Genomic DNA, 16,366 nt, shown 5'->3' on the forward strand with positions numbered 1-16,366 from the left:
GGCCTGTGGGCAAATGGCAATTTCCAAACCATATCAGAAGATTGGGGGGGGGGGGCTTTTCCTCTTCCACTTAATGCCCGTCTTTCAACTCGGCTCTCTTTGCACGCATATTGCGTTAACGGGCCGGTCAGAGATCGCTCCTCCCTTCCCTGACTCCTGCACAAAGACCAGCATCTGGTTCTCATTTGCAAACAGCGAACAAAAAGCAGGGAGAGCGAGGGAGGGAATGAGGGACTAAGGGCGAGCGAGAACGGCTCAAAGATGCCACATCACAGGCACGCTGGGGAAGGCGGGGGCGGCAGCCGCGGGGTTACTGTGTGTGAACCCCGTCGTGCGGTTTCCCCTCTGAAGAGGAAGATGCTTACGGGATAGAAGCCTGTGTTTTTACTGCACAGTCGGCATAATCGCCATTATTATTACAACCGTCATGGCAACTTCCAGTGGCCAAGCTCTCACCCTCGGTGAGCAGAGCGGTGGGGGGCCTCAGGGCTGGCGAAAGCGGCCAGGATGGGAGCCTTCACACCCGGCCGTAAGGCGGGATTCATAGGGAGCCAGGAGCCAGTGCGGTCACCCTCCTCCACTGCAATAACAACATACTGCAGTTTATGCTTGTGCAGTGTACCTGCACTGTACCTTTTTCGCTAACATCTCGGCACGGAAATAATGTAGGCGTGTGTTTCGGGTTAAGTAGGGGGTGTTGAAGACACACCCTAGTATAAGACTGGAACATCAGTGAGGTTCAGCATTTCAGCACTTGGGAAAAATTATGGGGAATCACCGCTGAGTTCATTTGGAAGAAAAATGGCAGAAGAAGGAGTGAAGGAGAAACAATGGGGCGACACAGGAAAACAGGGCAGGATGTCATAGCCGGCAGCTAACCAGCTACCAAGCATAATTCCTGGGGCTCTGTAGATAAGTGAAAGCTATTATGCTTGTGAAACAACATGCAGCACAGTGGTGTTTAGTCGGGAATCCCCCAAATAGCTCTTTTTGCACATAACAGAAACATTAAAAAAAACGCATCTTGAATTTTGCATGTGAATCAATGTATAACTGCCAGTATATCAATGCTTTGGCTAAATTCTCACATGGACAATATTTCACAAAGCTGCACGCAGTGATTTAGCACCAGGGCACCACGTCCCCTGGCTGACTCTGGGAATACCCTGGCCATCTGCACAGCCATTTATTCTCCACTGACTCCTGATATGAATTAGAGAGAAACATCAGCAAGTGAAGATGAACTCGGTACTTTAGCTTTCATTTCATAGAGCATTGCCTTACTTTTAACAGAAACTATCAAAAATGGCTTGCGAAAAGAATACTGGCCTTTAACGCAAGACAGAGAGGGTTAGCTCAACACTCACACTGACTTCTGTTTTTCAGCAACAAAGTAAATTACGCAGAACTCATTATCATTCTGAGTTTAAACTTTTCTGCACGACTCCCACATTGAGCAGGCTACAAAATGGTGGCTGACCGCTAAAATGAACTGTTTTGCGTTACTGCCACCTGGTGGACATAGTTTGTTATTGCATCCCAACAATTTACAGCAACCTACCATATTGTACGGTTACATGAATAAGATGCACTTTATTGACCCAAAGGGAAAATTCCGGAAATTATAACGCACTAATTATACCATTCACAGACCAACCTAATTATCCAAAAATCCTTCCTTTAGAAATATATGGTTATCATATCATTCGGAGCAGTATGTGGTTCAGTGGGCTAAACCTCTATAGCCGTCATTAAAAGGTCACTAATTCAAGCCCAGCCATAGCACATGTGCGGGTCCTTGAGCAAGACCCTAACCCTCCAGCACCCTGGGTGCTGCTATGGGTGGCTGCCCATCAATGCCAGCTTGCTAACACCTACAGAGAGCAAGACGGGGGAGGCGTAAAGTGAATTTCCCCACAGGGATCAATAAAAGGCATTAATTATATCACAGTTACACTCTACACAGTAATATAGTCTATAAACCCAACAGCAAAAAAGAATTTGATCCATACATGAATGTACAGTCCTGGAGATGGTGTAACTTTTTATATATATAAATGCAGTTCAGCGGCAGGTGTAGCAAACCCTTTCTGTGGTATAAACGCCTCTGAATATGAAAGAACAAGGTGACGAGCCCCATTTTAAAGATTCTAAAGTTTTACAATGTACAATGACAAACAAAGACACAAAGCATGAAAACCACAGGAATTGCCATCACCCACAATCCACGGATGAGGCGATTTCGCCTTCTGAACATGTGTTACGTATAAATGTAGAGGAAGAACCAGAAGACGCAAACTGGATCCTTTCACAGTATTTACAAAGAGTCCCTCGACTTTTTCGTTTCCAGAAGGAGTCTGCCTTTAGGTTTCAGACGTAATGACTTCTTCTCCTCCTCCATAGCTTGTGCGTCTTCCTTTCCCTGCTTCCATCGCTGTATCCCCCTGTCCATCTCTTCGCTGAGGGCCACCACCCGTTTCTGGGGGAGAGTAACAGACTTGTAACTGTTCACCAGGGGGAAACATCAAACCTTTGCTGTAGGTAATCCATCAATTACATGGAGGATCACAGAGAGCTGACAGCCTGCAAACTCAGCGTTTCAAACTCAGTGAAGTATGGAAGCGGCAAATGCCAACACAACGAAGAGCATGTTATTCTCACCGCGAACTCCGCCCTTTCCCTCTGCCTCCGAACCTGGGCCTTCATCGCAGGAGCAGGGCGACCGTCTGCAGTGAGGGACACAAACGCACTCAGCATGCATGACACTATCAGTGAACGGCAAAGCACCCGGACGAGGACACGGCGCCCACTGTGTACCCCGGCACCAACAAATACACACACTGCGTGGCACCACCATACGCTGAGAGACACACAAAGTAGACTGCACATAAATCTAAGGCTGCCTGGGTTCCACTGCGGTACTTCCCAGTGAGGCAGCATTACTCACCAGCATAAGACCAGTCAGGTAAATCGGTGAGGGGGCCATATTCTGATCCAGAGCGAGCTAAACCATGTCTGCAGGCAATATTGACAGAGACCAATAAACACAATTTTATCTCTTTACTAAGCTCTTTTTATCATTGTGACAAAGCAGGGTGGCAAAACTTTGGCTTGGTGGCTGGCCTGAGATTTTCAATTCGAGACAAGTCTGCACACGCATTTACATGTATGTAACAGTTTTATTACCTTGTAAATAGTCTGTGGGGTTTGCAAACTACCCCAACACTTATGTAGCTACTTTTAGATTTATAGAGGAATAATATAGATTTCATTAAGATTTCTCGCGTGAGAAAGCCTGAGTGTCACGCCAGATTCACGAGGGTTGGCAACCCTGCGAAGGTGTTCCTCCCATTTACAAATGCCATTTATGTAACACTTACAAAGCTAATTGCTTGTACATTTACTTCATTTAACCTCCGATACTGTCAAAAGCGACGTATAAGTGGGGCAGACAGCATATTGTAAAAGTGGATAACGAACAGCATATGATATGTGTGCGTCATATCATGGAATAGACATGGGTCCCGCAAGCTCCTCTTATACACTGTCCACCAGTACGTATGTGACAATTTTAGAGTACGTGCGTATTTAAGCCTTTTTCTGATCTTCCAAACGAACAGAAGACTTACTCTAATCTCCATTTGCTTCCCGCCGGCGTCCCAGCCGTCAGTGAGAAAAAGCGTGACGACAATCGGAAAGCTGTGGAGGAAAAAAAACAAAAAATCTGCAAAAAAAAACCCACCAACTAGACAGCAACATTTAACAATAACTCTAACGCCCAAAACTATAGATTGAAGAAGCAGCGCAGTGACATTGCTGTCACGTACCAAACCGCACACACCGCTGGAAATAGGTTTAAGAACTCACTGTATAAAGATACAGACAAGAAACAAGAGCACACTCTGAATTTACTGGAGGTCGCCTAAAATTGGTAAACAAGATTAAAGCATTAAATGTCCTTCTGGTCTTACATGCAGAACACAGCACCCTCGTAGTCATCGCCATGTTTAGCGTGTTTGCTGGTTGGTACGGAAACTCAAGGCGGACAAACGAAGCAATGTACAAACTCGATTTTCTAAATCAAACCACTAGATGGGGCGCAAAGTACAAAAGAAGGCAAAAATATCTTCCATTCATCCCATCCATCCATCCATCCATTTTCCAAACCGCTTATCCTACTGGGTCGCGGGGGGTCCGGAGCCTATCCCGGAAGCAATGGGCACGAGGCAGGGAACAACCCAGGATGGGGGGCCAGCCCATCGCAGGGCACACTTACACACCATTCACTCACACATGCACACCTATGGGCAATTTAGCAAGTCCAATTAGCCTCAGCATGTTTTTGGACTGTGGGGGGAAACCGGAGTACCCGGAGGAAACATCTCCCATTCACCAATATTAAAAATGTACCCTTACGTCGTGACTTACATAAAAATACGCACATATGTCTCCTGCTGGATATTTATTATTGTTAAATCTTATAATACTGAAACCTTCATGTTCTATCACTTTTAATTCTAATGATTTATGCAATTACTCGGATCTTTCTGTACCTTATTGTGCATGTCATTTCTTTAGCGCACATAGCTGCTATAAAACGTAAATCTTATGTTTCATATGCTACGTTTAAATATTATTGTTTTAAATTCCAGTTCTCTTTTTCATCACCAGAAGCGATGTTGTTTCAGTGCGATTTATGTCAGAGGTTCAATGATTATCGTCATGCCTCTTAGTCGCACTTATTTAACTATTGCTTAAGGTGTGGGCGTGGACTGAGCAGCTGGCGACATGGCTACAGCTATGTTGTATTGCTAGGGGCAGCATATGACATATTAATGTTTTACACACACACATAATCTAGGAACATATAAATTATATTTGCTGCAGCTCTAGAAGGCGGACACTAATTCTCAGAAGAAAAGAATAATGTCGTAGCAGCAGCTGAGCCGCCTGTTGCAGTCCCTTCGGGTTGCTATTGAAGGGCGACATGCATGTCTCAACATGCAACCGAGGCCACCTGGTCAGAGAGAAGGGGGGCTAAGGGTGGGCTGGACGAGGGTGGGGGTAGAGAACCATAAAACACCAAGCTGACGAAGGACAAGCTCCACTGAAAAAGGCAAACAATTAAACAACAATGTATAGCAGCCATTACGTTGTATTTCAAGTAATACACATCGTTTTGTAATACACATTACAGAAATAGAAGCGATTAACTGGAACCATACCATGTCAACCAATTCCAACGGGTCATAATAAAAAGAAAAATCGGATTATCTAATCGGGAAAAAATCTTTGATCGGGATTAACTAATTTTACATACCTACTAATTATAAGGAGTAGAGGAAAGGCGAAATTACGACCTTGCGTACTTGGCGAATACATATATTTCCAACCACCAAACCGCTTATTCTAGTCAGGATCGCGAGAAGGTAGAGGAGCCTGCAACACAGGCGCAAGGCTGGGGTAAATCCTGCATCAGATGTATTTCCCGAGTAATTTTTAAGCGCTTACTGGGCACATTTCTGTTATTTCATGATTGTGTACACATGAGCAAGATGCACTTTCTGATAAGCGACGAAATGTGGCAGGCCTACTTTGCTATCGCCATTCTCGGGACGTCAACAATACACTCAGATAGAGTTCATAGACAGCGTAACTGTTTTACTTGCCCTAAATAATCACTGGTTCATTTCTCAACTTTACACACACGGGCTGAAATCGACGTGTTATAAATATCTGGACTTCTAACCACCCATTAACTGGTATTGTTCAAGGAGCAGCTTGCTCGCACGTACTTGAATCAACCATTGTAGCCAGTGCCAGTGCAGACGTGTCCCCAGCAATAACAACCCAGACTTCATTTCGTGCTGTCATCACAGCGCTTCTGATCGCTCAGTAACCTTCTCCCTCCTTTCTCCCTATCTCCTACAAAGTGCTGAGTAAGCTCGCCAGCATTCAACACTTTTTAAAACAAGTTCCCACTCGCTGATAACTGGTCGGCATGGGAGAGGCAAGGGTACAGAAATACACGCGCTGCAGCAAACCGCAGCGGCAAATGGAGGAGGAAATAAGTCCAGGAAAATGGGGGGTAGGGTAGCCGAGAAACAAAATGGTCATTCTTTAAGCAGTGTTATGGTGTTAAAGTAATAGCTTTGAAAGACGGGGATTTCGCATTTGAATGACGTCGGGCAAAAGGTGACCAGACCATAAGAAATTGTTACATTGTTTTGTCTTCGCTTCGCACACGCGCACAAATCGCACTGGCTACATGTGACTTCAGCTTTATCCTCTCGCGCATTCCAGAGACTCGCAGCACAAAAAGTAGTTCTCCTCGACAAAAAAGAATGAAGCGGGAGAATTAGAACTCACCAAACTACAGAAAAAAAGAAATACACGACATGTTTCCATATTTGAGTTCCTGTACTTCTAAATTAGTATATGCGTTAACAAAAAAGACGGGAAACCGTATCCTGAAAGTTTAAAAAGCAGGCACCTTGAAATAAGTTTATGTATTCTAAGATGCGACAGCACATTTAGTCGATTGTTTACTGCTTATGCATAACACAAAATACATTTTGTTGTTTAAAAAATTGTATGCAGTTATTAAATTACAAAAATACATGCTATTTTAAGGCCTAACATACCGTATAAACATTTCACAGTTGCTAAGGCAACACTCTATAATATACAAATCATACAGTTTTGTCATTTTATGAGTGTAGCAACTACGCGCAAAGTGTGAAAAGGTCTGAACAAAGCATTTTATGATATGGGACGCATGATGGACCTTAACTGATTCTGAACAAGGGTGAGTGAACGAAGGACAGAAGGGGAATTTGGGACGTAGGCTAATTCATCCGCGTTAAAGAAAGGTGTCCCAGCTCAGGCAAAAAAGCCAGAGAAAGAAAGAGGAGGTCGGGAGTTTAGGAGGAAAGAAAGGCAAGTCCGGTTATATTTATTTATTCTTGTTTGTAAATTATTCGTGGTGTTGATTTTTTTGTACCATTTCAGCAGGTTCACGTTGTGCGTTTACACAAGTTAAACATTTTTTTCCAAGACGTTCTTCAAAGTTTTTTAGGCTTTGTTTTAATTGATGATAAAAGTAACAGTCTACTAAGGAGGTGAGGACGAAAAAAAACCTGGTAGGGTATAACGTCTTGTTCCTTTGCTTTTTTTGTTATGAGTGAAAAGCGACTCTTCGAAGATCGTTTATATCCGAGCAATTAAAAAAACGAGAAGTTTGTAAAATTGCAATCTTCAAGACATCTTTTGTTTGGTTTTGCTGCTTTTGCACGACGAATGCCGTAATCTGTACCCATTTCGACTGGGGACGGAAGAAAATAACCGGCAAATATTTTTGATTTATACGAAATGAATCAGAAGCTGTTTATTTTAACCGAAGAAAGTGATCTGCTTCTTCATCGGATTCATCATTCGCTTAACAGCCGGAGATCACAAAAGAAGAAGCAGGAGCCGCAGCCGGTTACGGCAGGAACCGCTATATTCACTGAATATAAACACTAAATGGATAGATCAGAGGACCTGAATGGTCGTAAGATAAACGCCGTTATTGATTACCGTCCATAGCAAAACGCTGCGATCGGTCCCGTTATTTATAACTTATTAATTCCCGTTTCACTGTTTTATTTGTTTTTTTTTCGCATTCGTTAAGACTAACTACTTGGTTTTAACTTGTGGAAACACGTTTTCAATTAAATGGATTTGCTGTCTGTAACTTGTGGTAGTTGCCCCGTTAAACCAATGATGACCGCACGCCTGCTATTCAGGCATGACTGTCTCCTAAAATAATTCCCTGAACATGCCGTAACTCCTATTTATTTTTAAATGTAATATTTATTTGGTGATGCAATATATACTGCCTATACTCTTCAACTGCTGTAGAAGTACTTGAATATTTTAACTGCTTGTCTTATTCTATATTTATTTTTTCCTCCCTGTTGATTTCAGTAGTGGCTATCAGTAATACTAGTAATCGTTTTTAGTTTTTTTCGTTGTTAGTGGATTTTTTTAAAGCATTAAGTGTAAAATGGACCGCTTTAGCAGTAAGCTGCTGGAGAAATTAAAACGGAACGACACGGGTAGTGTTAAATTTTCAATTTCTAAAAAGAAAGGCGACTCGGGAAACGCAAATAACAACAACAGTGCAAATGTGCCTGTGGGCGCCGGCGTGCCGATTCCTTCTGCTACGTGCCCTGGTCCCAGTCCCGGCCACGGTCTGGGCCAGCCTGCCCTACCCTCACCAGCATCGGCCGATTTGTGTGGGCAAGGAGCAAGAGGCGGTGGGCAAGGCCCTCATATCCAGCGAGTGTCTCCCACCACAGTCCTACCGGAGAGCACCTGGAACAGTGAGCATCACCCTAACACCTCAGCGGCTACAAAGCTCCGGAGGCGACCACCTCAGCAGTCCAGCCAAAGGAATGCGGTCGTCCCTGGTGATGCCAGGGCGCCTGACGTGGGCCGGTGTAGCTTAAGGAACAGCTTTTCTGGGCTCAGTGAGCAGCTGAGGCGGGACCTGATCCTTACAGAGGCAGACGCGGTGCCGTCGGCTCAGGGTAGCGGAGTCATGCGACCCCTGGGCCAGCGCCGGTACTCTCTGGAGCTTCAGCAGCTCGTCCAGAGGCACCAGCTCCTCTCTCAGCCTCCGCCGCGGTCACCGCTGTCCTATAAGGGTCCTGGCAGTGCCCTGCTTGGGTACGGCATGGCTGAGCTGGGCTTCCCGCTGGAACAGGATCGCTACAAGAGACTCTCCCTGCAGGAGACGTTTACCTGCAAGCGGCATAGCACGGGTGGAGGAGAGCCGTGGGAGAGGCCCTCGTCCCTCTCACAAGCGGCAAACCGCGCTGCTGAGCAGGGTGCTGCCGGCTGCTTTCCGGGCCTCGCCCTCAGCCCCTGCTCCTCTGTCAGCTTGCAGGAGTCCCTGCTGGCCAGCCCCCGCTCCAGCTTCGCCAGCACCGCTAGCGGTGGGAGCCCCATGGGCAGCCGATGCAGCAGCAATCGCACCAGCGGCATCAGTCTGGGCTTCGACACACGCTGCAGCGCCATGCAGTTCCCCTCACTGCCACCAGGGAGCACTGCGTTCGCAAGCCCAGGTCACATGGCAGGGGCAAGGCCACATGCTCCCTCTGTGTATCTGGATGGGGCAGCAGCAGGCGTGGCACAGGATAGCCGGCATTCGTATCCCCCTGCATCAGGAAGCGCTAACACAGATCCAGGGGAGCAGCGGCCAGTGCAGGGGGTTTCCAGGGACCGACTGCGCTACTCTGACCTCTTGGGAACTCAGTACCAGGAGGAGCTTCTTTGTCTACTACGGAAAGAAGCTGGACTTCCCCGAGAGACCCAGGCAGATGCTCAGCGCCTCTTGGAACTCCTGGAGGAGCTGACCCTCAAGGACCAGCTGCCACCTGCAGGTCCCCCCAATCCCAGTGAAGATCTGGGGCCTGGCAGGGATGCAGCTGAAAGCCGACAGGAGTACTTTGGTGAGGTCAACAGACGTGCTTTTGCTTCAGGGTTACTGTCAGTGCTTTAGATCAGTGTTTCCCAATTCAGTCCTCAGGGACCCAGAGATGGTCCACATTTTTGCTCCCTCCCTACAGTGTGGAGCAGAAATGTGGACTATCTGGTAGGGAGCTTGGAGGCAGCAAAAACGTGGATCGGCTGTGGGTCCCCAAGGATCGGATTGGGAAACACTGCAGTAGATTTATGACGACATCGGAATAATCTTAGTGCAGCTTCTGGACTGAGTGGAACATTCAAAGAACAGATGCAGTGCATTCAGTAGTGCCCGCAGTGCACCAGCACTGTGTAAGTGTAAATTACATGCTCTGGGGATAGCAGCGTGGATGGGCGTATGCCGCTGGGGTGCAGTCTGCCAGCCGCCACATGTTTTGGCCACACTCCCCCGGGAGGCCCGGAGCGGCTTGGCGCATGTGCTGCGTGTGCGGCATGATCCTTTTTTCTTTGGCTCAGGTATTCCAGCCCTGCAGGGAAGGGGGTGCACTTGTATTTGCAGGGTGTCAGGAGGGAGTGCGTGGTAAGGGATGTGGCTTTAGAAACATTTCCCTCTATAGGATGCCGCCTGAATAGCATGGAGGGTTGTTCGGCATTTGTGTGCATATTTCCGTGGACCAGGACCCAGAGACCCTCCAATAATGTGCAACGGCCATAACCCGGGGGGGAGGCGGGTTAGCACTCCAGTGTGCCAGCTTGCCCTCAGCCATCTGCCTGTAGGTGTCACTGTGTAGCGATAAGATTGAATGGAAGCCAGTGACCTATTCCGAAGCCGGTCCTCGGGGCCACCAGACAATGCACATTTTTGCTCCCTCCCCGCTCTGGGGTTTTGCATCTCATCTGAAGGATGGTGCCATTTCTTTTTATTTTTTTAACCAGAGAGTGTCCCTGCCACTGCACTGGGGCACTGGGAGGGGTTTCCTGTGGGCTGCACAACACCTCTTCCAGAAGAAAATTTATTCCTTATGTGCCTTGCATTGTTTGTTTTTTTATCAGGTATATGTTATGGGTTCAGCACCCTTCGTTGCCATGCATTCAGTCAGCAGCTCAGTCAAGGCTAAAGAATGATACTAGACTAGAACAAAACCAGGATCGGGATTAAAAAGTGTACATGTTAACAAGGTTCCGACTTGTTCCAGGGACCTGTGTGAAGTGCGGTAAAGGTGTATACGGGGCCGACAACGCTTGCCAGGCTCTGGACAGTCTCTACCACACCCGCTGCTTCACCTGCGTTTCTTGTGGTGAGTTCGCCTCACATTGTCATTACTGCTAATTAAGGCTGGCTGACGCCTACTCCAGCACCGCTGTACTGGTACTCGCCAATCCACGCATGTGAAAGGCAAAGATTTTCTCTGTCATTTTCTGCTCAGTGTGACAGGTTCCTCTTGGCCTCTGTCTGCCCCTCTGTCATCTTATCTCGGCTCCTCTTGCCAACCAAACATCCCTAAGGGCCCACCGCTGTAGAACAAACGAAATACACCAGTGTCATTGTCACTCGTCGCCGAGCCAATACTCCTTTGTCTCCCACAGGTCGCACCCTTAGAAACAAGGACTTCTACAATGTCAGCGGGTCTGTGTACTGCAAGGAGGATTACATGGTGTGGAAATGCCTCTTCCTGCTGGTTGAAGCCATCCTCAGTATTCCTCTGATTTCAGGGCTCTCCCTTATATCTCTGTGCACTCGATCATGTCAGGAATGTGTGATTATAGCCCTGGCTCTGAGCATCCCCCTTATTATGGTGTAGCCTGCAATAGGTCTCTAACTCAAAAGTGGCAATTAAGTGTAATGTTTAGTTGCTGGTTTTCCTGACCTTCAGTCTCTCTCGCCTCCACCCAGTTCTCAGGGTTCCAAGCGGCAGCAGAGAAGTGCAGTGTGTGTGGACACTTGATCCTGGAGAAGGTAAGTGTGGAAGAAGGTGTGTGTGGGTTGGCATAGATCACATTTGGGGACCAGTATGTCTCCAAAGTGCAGTAAATCCTGAAACGTCCTTACTTTTGGGTACATTTGGATAACCTAATTTTTATAAAAATCTGTGAATGCAATCAAAAAATTAAGTGCCAAAAGTATTTTGGTTTGTTATTTATGGTTAAGGTTAGGGATGGGTAGGGGTTAAGGGTGTCGTGTTTTTCCCATAGAAATGAATGGACAGCCCCCATTTAGATAGGTAGAACGTGTGTGTGTGTGTGTGTGTGTGTGTGAGACGACTGTACCCAGCTAGGTTTATATGTGCTCGACAGTCCTTTTGCAAAAAGAGTCTGCGTTCATGTCTCTCCAAAGTAAAACCTGAGCTGAAGCTTTGCTGGACAGCTTGTGGGATTGAAACGTGAACAGTAGAACATGCCACGGTTCTGTCTGCACGCCTCAGATCCTGCAGGCTCTGGGGAACTCGTACCACCCCAGCTGCTTCCGCTGCGTGGTGTGCACCAAGGCCCTCGATGGCGTCCCTTTCACAGTGGACTACCTCAACAACGTCTACTGCGTCTCTGACTACAACAGGTGAGGCGTCTCATCTTGGAAAAGCAGATATCCGCTACCCAAAAAAAGATTTACTTAATATAGGTGAGACATTGCCTTCATTCCATCTCCACTGTAACTCACTCTAGGACAAGAAACGGCTTGTTTCAGCCTGCAAGGCATCAATCAGTCTAATACTAGCTGGCAGATTTCACTCTTTGAGGGACAGAATCCTGTTGGTATTGGAAAATGTTTCGATAATTACTTTCTGTATTAAAAATAAGATAGAACAAAGACCTATTGGATTCTTTGACCCCAAAGAACTGGACTTGCCCATTCCTGCAGCGTTATGCCCTGTGAAAATGATTTATGCTTCTCAGCCTGTGTCCACCTGGTGGTGTAAAATGGACCTGCAATGCACTGTATTCCAGAACTTTTGCTCCAAAGTGTGCTGCTTGCCTTCAGCCTATTCTGCCTGCGGAGGTGAGGACTGACTTTTTTAAACATTTAATTTAGTTTTATCATTAAGTGCTAAATCCTGGCAACCATACAAGCGCTGTTCTTCAGGAAAGCTCTATCTTATACAGTCGACCCCTCTGTACCACAACTTTCCTCATCGCGGTTTTGATGTATTGCAAGGGTGTTTTGAAAAAGCCACAGACGACACGCGAAGACCAGCAGACGAGACACAAAAAGTGTAGCAACTCATAAATGCATGAAATATCTGAGCGGTGATGGTTTGGAGGATGCCAGTTGTGTTTATAACAGCCTCTCCTGTGATCGCGCAGTGATCTTTGTATCCTGCTTCTTTTCACTTCAGCCTGCTCGCTTCACTCGCCAAGGGGACCAACAATTTTTACATGGTTTTCCAGATCGTAGGGGGTCTGCCCCTTTAACCCCCCTGATGGGGAGGGGTCGGCTGTATAAAGTGTGTACATTATTTAGAAAGCTTTCATAAAAAATACAAAGTCTCTTAATTTGGAACTGCATGTATTTTATTTATTATTTTTTACTACTTATGTTGATTTCCTGTTTGAGGGCCTTCTGCAAGATTTGACCGGATTTTGTGTTTTTAACATGTTTGGTTCGTAGGTGGTGGTATGTTTGATTCTGTGTTGTTTCATAGGGCAGTGAAGAAATTCTTAGGGTGGTATCCATGCAGAAGGATTACCACTTCGAGTGCTACCATTGCGAGGTCAGTCAGCGTCGGCACCCTCCATCCTATAACAATTATCATCTTGTTTGGATTTCGGTGTGAAAATATGCAAAATATTAAGCCATACAGTTATAAATATGCATTATAAAGGTCCACTTAATTAGCAGATAATTACTCGTGGAGCACACACCATCATCTGTGGTAGATGCCTCTCATAAGGAGGTCTTTTACCCACCATAGAGTTCATATCACTCTTAAGTTGGCCGTATACTTCCATTGAGGTCTGGACAAAACGAAAGTGATCTGTCACATTTAAAACAACACTGCCAACTTCTTTGTTCTGTGTCACATCACAACCATGGATGGCACAGCAGACCCACATACAGAGTGCAAATAAAGATATTGTGACAAGTGCGTGAGTCATTTTAATAAAGGAGATGACAGTTCGTTTAAAATCTATTGGTTTAATACTAGTGGACACAGACAGGGAAGCCACAATTCACACAACAGTTAGATGCTAACGAAACACATGCATCCACAGCATATATTACACAGTTACGACATTTACTATTAACAGAAGTACGGAAATGCACATTCATTTACACTATTTAAAGTGCATGCCATAACCGCATGATTAGTCCTGCTGACAAACCCCATGGTGTTACGTATGGTCAGATGATTGTGGACAGTGGGCGGGACCAGAACAATCTTCAGTTAATCTCGGGGACCATGCACAGATATTGTATTGCCAAATCGATGGTGATTTCATCTGAAGTATATAGTGTTTCATGTAGTTAGTTACAGTGCCTTGAAAAAGCATTCATACCCCTTGAACTTGTCCACATTTTGTCACGTTACAACCACAAACTTAAATGTATTTTATTGGGATTTTAAGTGATAGACCAACGCAAGGTTTAATTGTGAAGTGGAAAGAAAATGATGTATGGTTTTCAAATTTTTTTTATAAATCAGAATCTGAAAAATATGGCATGCATTTATATTCAGCCCTCCCGTGTCTGTTCTTAGTGGAACCATTCTTCATTGCATAATAGCTCAAGCTCAGTCACGTTGGATGGGGAGCATCTGAACAGCAATTTTCAAACCTTGCCAGAGATTCTGAGTGGGATTTAGGTCTGGACTTAGATTGGGCCATTCTAACACAAGAATATGCTTTGATCTAGACCATTCCGTCGTAGCTCTGGCTGTATGTTTAGGGTCCTTATTCTGCTGGAAGGTGAACCTCCACCCCAGGCTCAGGTCTCTTGCAGCCTCTAACAGGTTTTCGTCCAGGATTGCTCTGTATTTAGCTCCATCTATCTTCCCATCAGCTCTGATCAGCTTCCCTGTCCCTGCTGAAGAAAAGCATCCCCCGAGCTGCCACCACCATCTTTCATGGTGTGGATGATGTGTTCAGGGCAATATGCAGTGTTGGTCTTCTACCACGCACAGCGTTTTGCATTTCGGTGAGAAAGTGCAACTTCTTCCACATGTCTGCTGTGTCCCCTACATGGCTTGTGGCTGACTGCAAGCGGGACTTCTTATGGCTCTTTCATTGATGGCTTTCTCCTTGCCACTCTTCAATAAAGGCCAGATTTGTGGTGTACGCGACCAGTAGTTGTTCCGTGGACAGATACTCCCACCTGAGCTGTGGATCTCTGCAGCTCCTCCAGAGTGGGCCTCTTGACTGCTTCTCTGATTAGTGTTCTCCTTGCCTGGCCTGTCACTTTAGGTGGACGGCCATGTCTTGGTAGCTTTGCAGTTGCGCCATTCTCTTTCCATTTTCAGATGATGGATTGAACAGTGCTCTGTGTAATGTTCAAAGATAGATATATGTATTTTTTACCTAACCCTGCTTTAAACTTCTCCATAACTTTATCCCTGACCTGTCTGGTGTGTTCCTTGGTCTTCACAATGCTGTTTGTTCATTATTATTCTCTAACAAACCTCTAAGACCTCTACAGAGCAGCTGTACTTATACTGAGAATAAATTACACTCAGGTAGACACTCTTTACTAATTAGGTGACTCCGGAAGGCAATTGGTTGCCCTGGATTTTATTTAGGGGTGTGAAGAGTGAATACAAATGCAAGCCACGCCTTTCAGATTTATTTGTGAAACATTTTGAAAATCACTTTTCCACTTCACAATTATGTGCTACTTTGTGTTGGTCTAGAACATAAAATCCCAATAAAATAAAGTTTGTGGTTGTAACATTACAAAATGTGGAAAAGTTCAAAGAGTATGAATACTCTTTCAAGGTAGAGTATGAATATTCTTTCAAGGTACTGTATGACTTGAATACGAATTTGCCCCTGAATGTTCCCTTCCCTTTCTCCACAGGACTGTGGGAAGCAGCTCTCTGATCAGCCAGGCTCCCAATGCTACCCCCTGGACTCTCACCTCCTCTGCCACTCGTGTCACATGACGAGGGTGTGCACCGCGCACAACCTCCCTTTGCACAGCACACCGTGAGAGATGTCTGAGGACGTGGGATATGCGCAGCTCTTATGCCCCAGCAGCTCACCGGCACCTGCTAGTGCTGCACGATGCTTATATTTCCCATCAGTATAGCTGCTGAGCCTGTTTGAATACTCATGAAGCGGCAACCCCAGCACACACATCCAGCTCAGACAGAAACAGGCATTTGCAGTTGGATGGGGTACTCAGACAAATGCCCCAATGTGTCAGTCAAAACTAGAAATCAGGCTGAATTTAGACCTACATGCTTCTACAAGAACCATGTCACTGATGGGGGACATGCTGCTTTAAGGCAACATTCTGTAAGGAGTCCTTAGGATCATTTTTGCCTGTGTCTGTCTAAAGCGATATGTGATGCAGGTGTAAGTGCTGTGTTGAGTATTTTACTACTGCTTCAGGTCTGCTACCTATAGTTGTCACAAAGGGACTTTTGCTAAGTTTTTTGTTGTTAGCAGTTATTTTGCACTTAAGTAAACTTTTTTTTTTTTTTTTTTTTTAAATCTTAAACATTCCTGTGTATTAAATATTTAAACTGCTGAAAAGATTGTCTTGTCTTAAGGATGCTCCCCTCCTAGAGTCACTGGGTCATACTGGAGTACAAACTCCACACTTTCTGATAACAGGGGACATATGCTGCAGATGTTTAAGACTTAACGGTAAAGGTTCCTTAAAGGAATATTCTAAGTATATAGTGTTTTTTCAGTGTTAGTGGTGCAAAGGACCAGCAGTCCCACCAATAATCAGAAACTT

General features: G+C 45.6%; 2 protein-coding genes across 3 annotated transcripts; one reads left to right on the forward strand and one right to left on the reverse strand.

The window, feature by feature from the left end:
- Positions 1-2,031: 2,031 nt before the first annotated feature.
- mrpl52 (mitochondrial ribosomal protein L52) lies at positions 2,032-4,103 on the reverse strand. The gene is made up of 5 exons (XM_048971594.1): positions 3,972-4,103; positions 3,630-3,699; positions 2,948-3,015; positions 2,662-2,726; positions 2,032-2,479 (listed from the first exon to the last, which is right to left on the reverse strand). Exons 1-5 carry the CDS (start codon positions 4,003-4,005, stop codon positions 2,318-2,320), a joined length of 399 nt encoding a protein of 132 aa, XP_048827551.1. The 5' UTR covers positions 4,006-4,103; the 3' UTR covers positions 2,032-2,317.
- Positions 4,104-6,793: 2,690 nt separating this feature from the next.
- Positions 6,794-16,140, forward strand: ajuba (ajuba LIM protein). 2 transcript variants are annotated; one of them, XM_048971450.1, is made up of 8 exons: positions 6,794-9,497; positions 10,668-10,769; positions 11,059-11,126; positions 11,366-11,428; positions 11,895-12,025; positions 12,364-12,466; positions 13,110-13,178; positions 15,479-16,140. In XM_048971450.1, exons 1-8 carry the CDS (start codon positions 8,048-8,050, stop codon positions 15,608-15,610), a joined length of 2,118 nt encoding a protein of 705 aa, XP_048827407.1. In that variant the 5' UTR covers positions 6,794-8,047; the 3' UTR covers positions 15,611-16,140. The 2 variants fall into 2 exon arrangements, with proteins under 2 accessions (XP_048827407.1, XP_048827408.1); XM_048971451.1 differs by having other exon boundaries at positions 6,801-9,497; positions 12,415-12,466; positions 15,479-16,139.
- The last annotated feature ends 226 nt before the right edge of the window (positions 16,141-16,366 follow it).

The sequence above is a fragment of the Brienomyrus brachyistius genome, chromosome 12 (assembly GCF_023856365.1).
Source record: "Brienomyrus brachyistius isolate T26 chromosome 12, BBRACH_0.4, whole genome shotgun sequence".
Taxonomy (NCBI): domain Eukaryota; kingdom Metazoa; phylum Chordata; class Actinopteri; order Osteoglossiformes; family Mormyridae; genus Brienomyrus; species Brienomyrus brachyistius.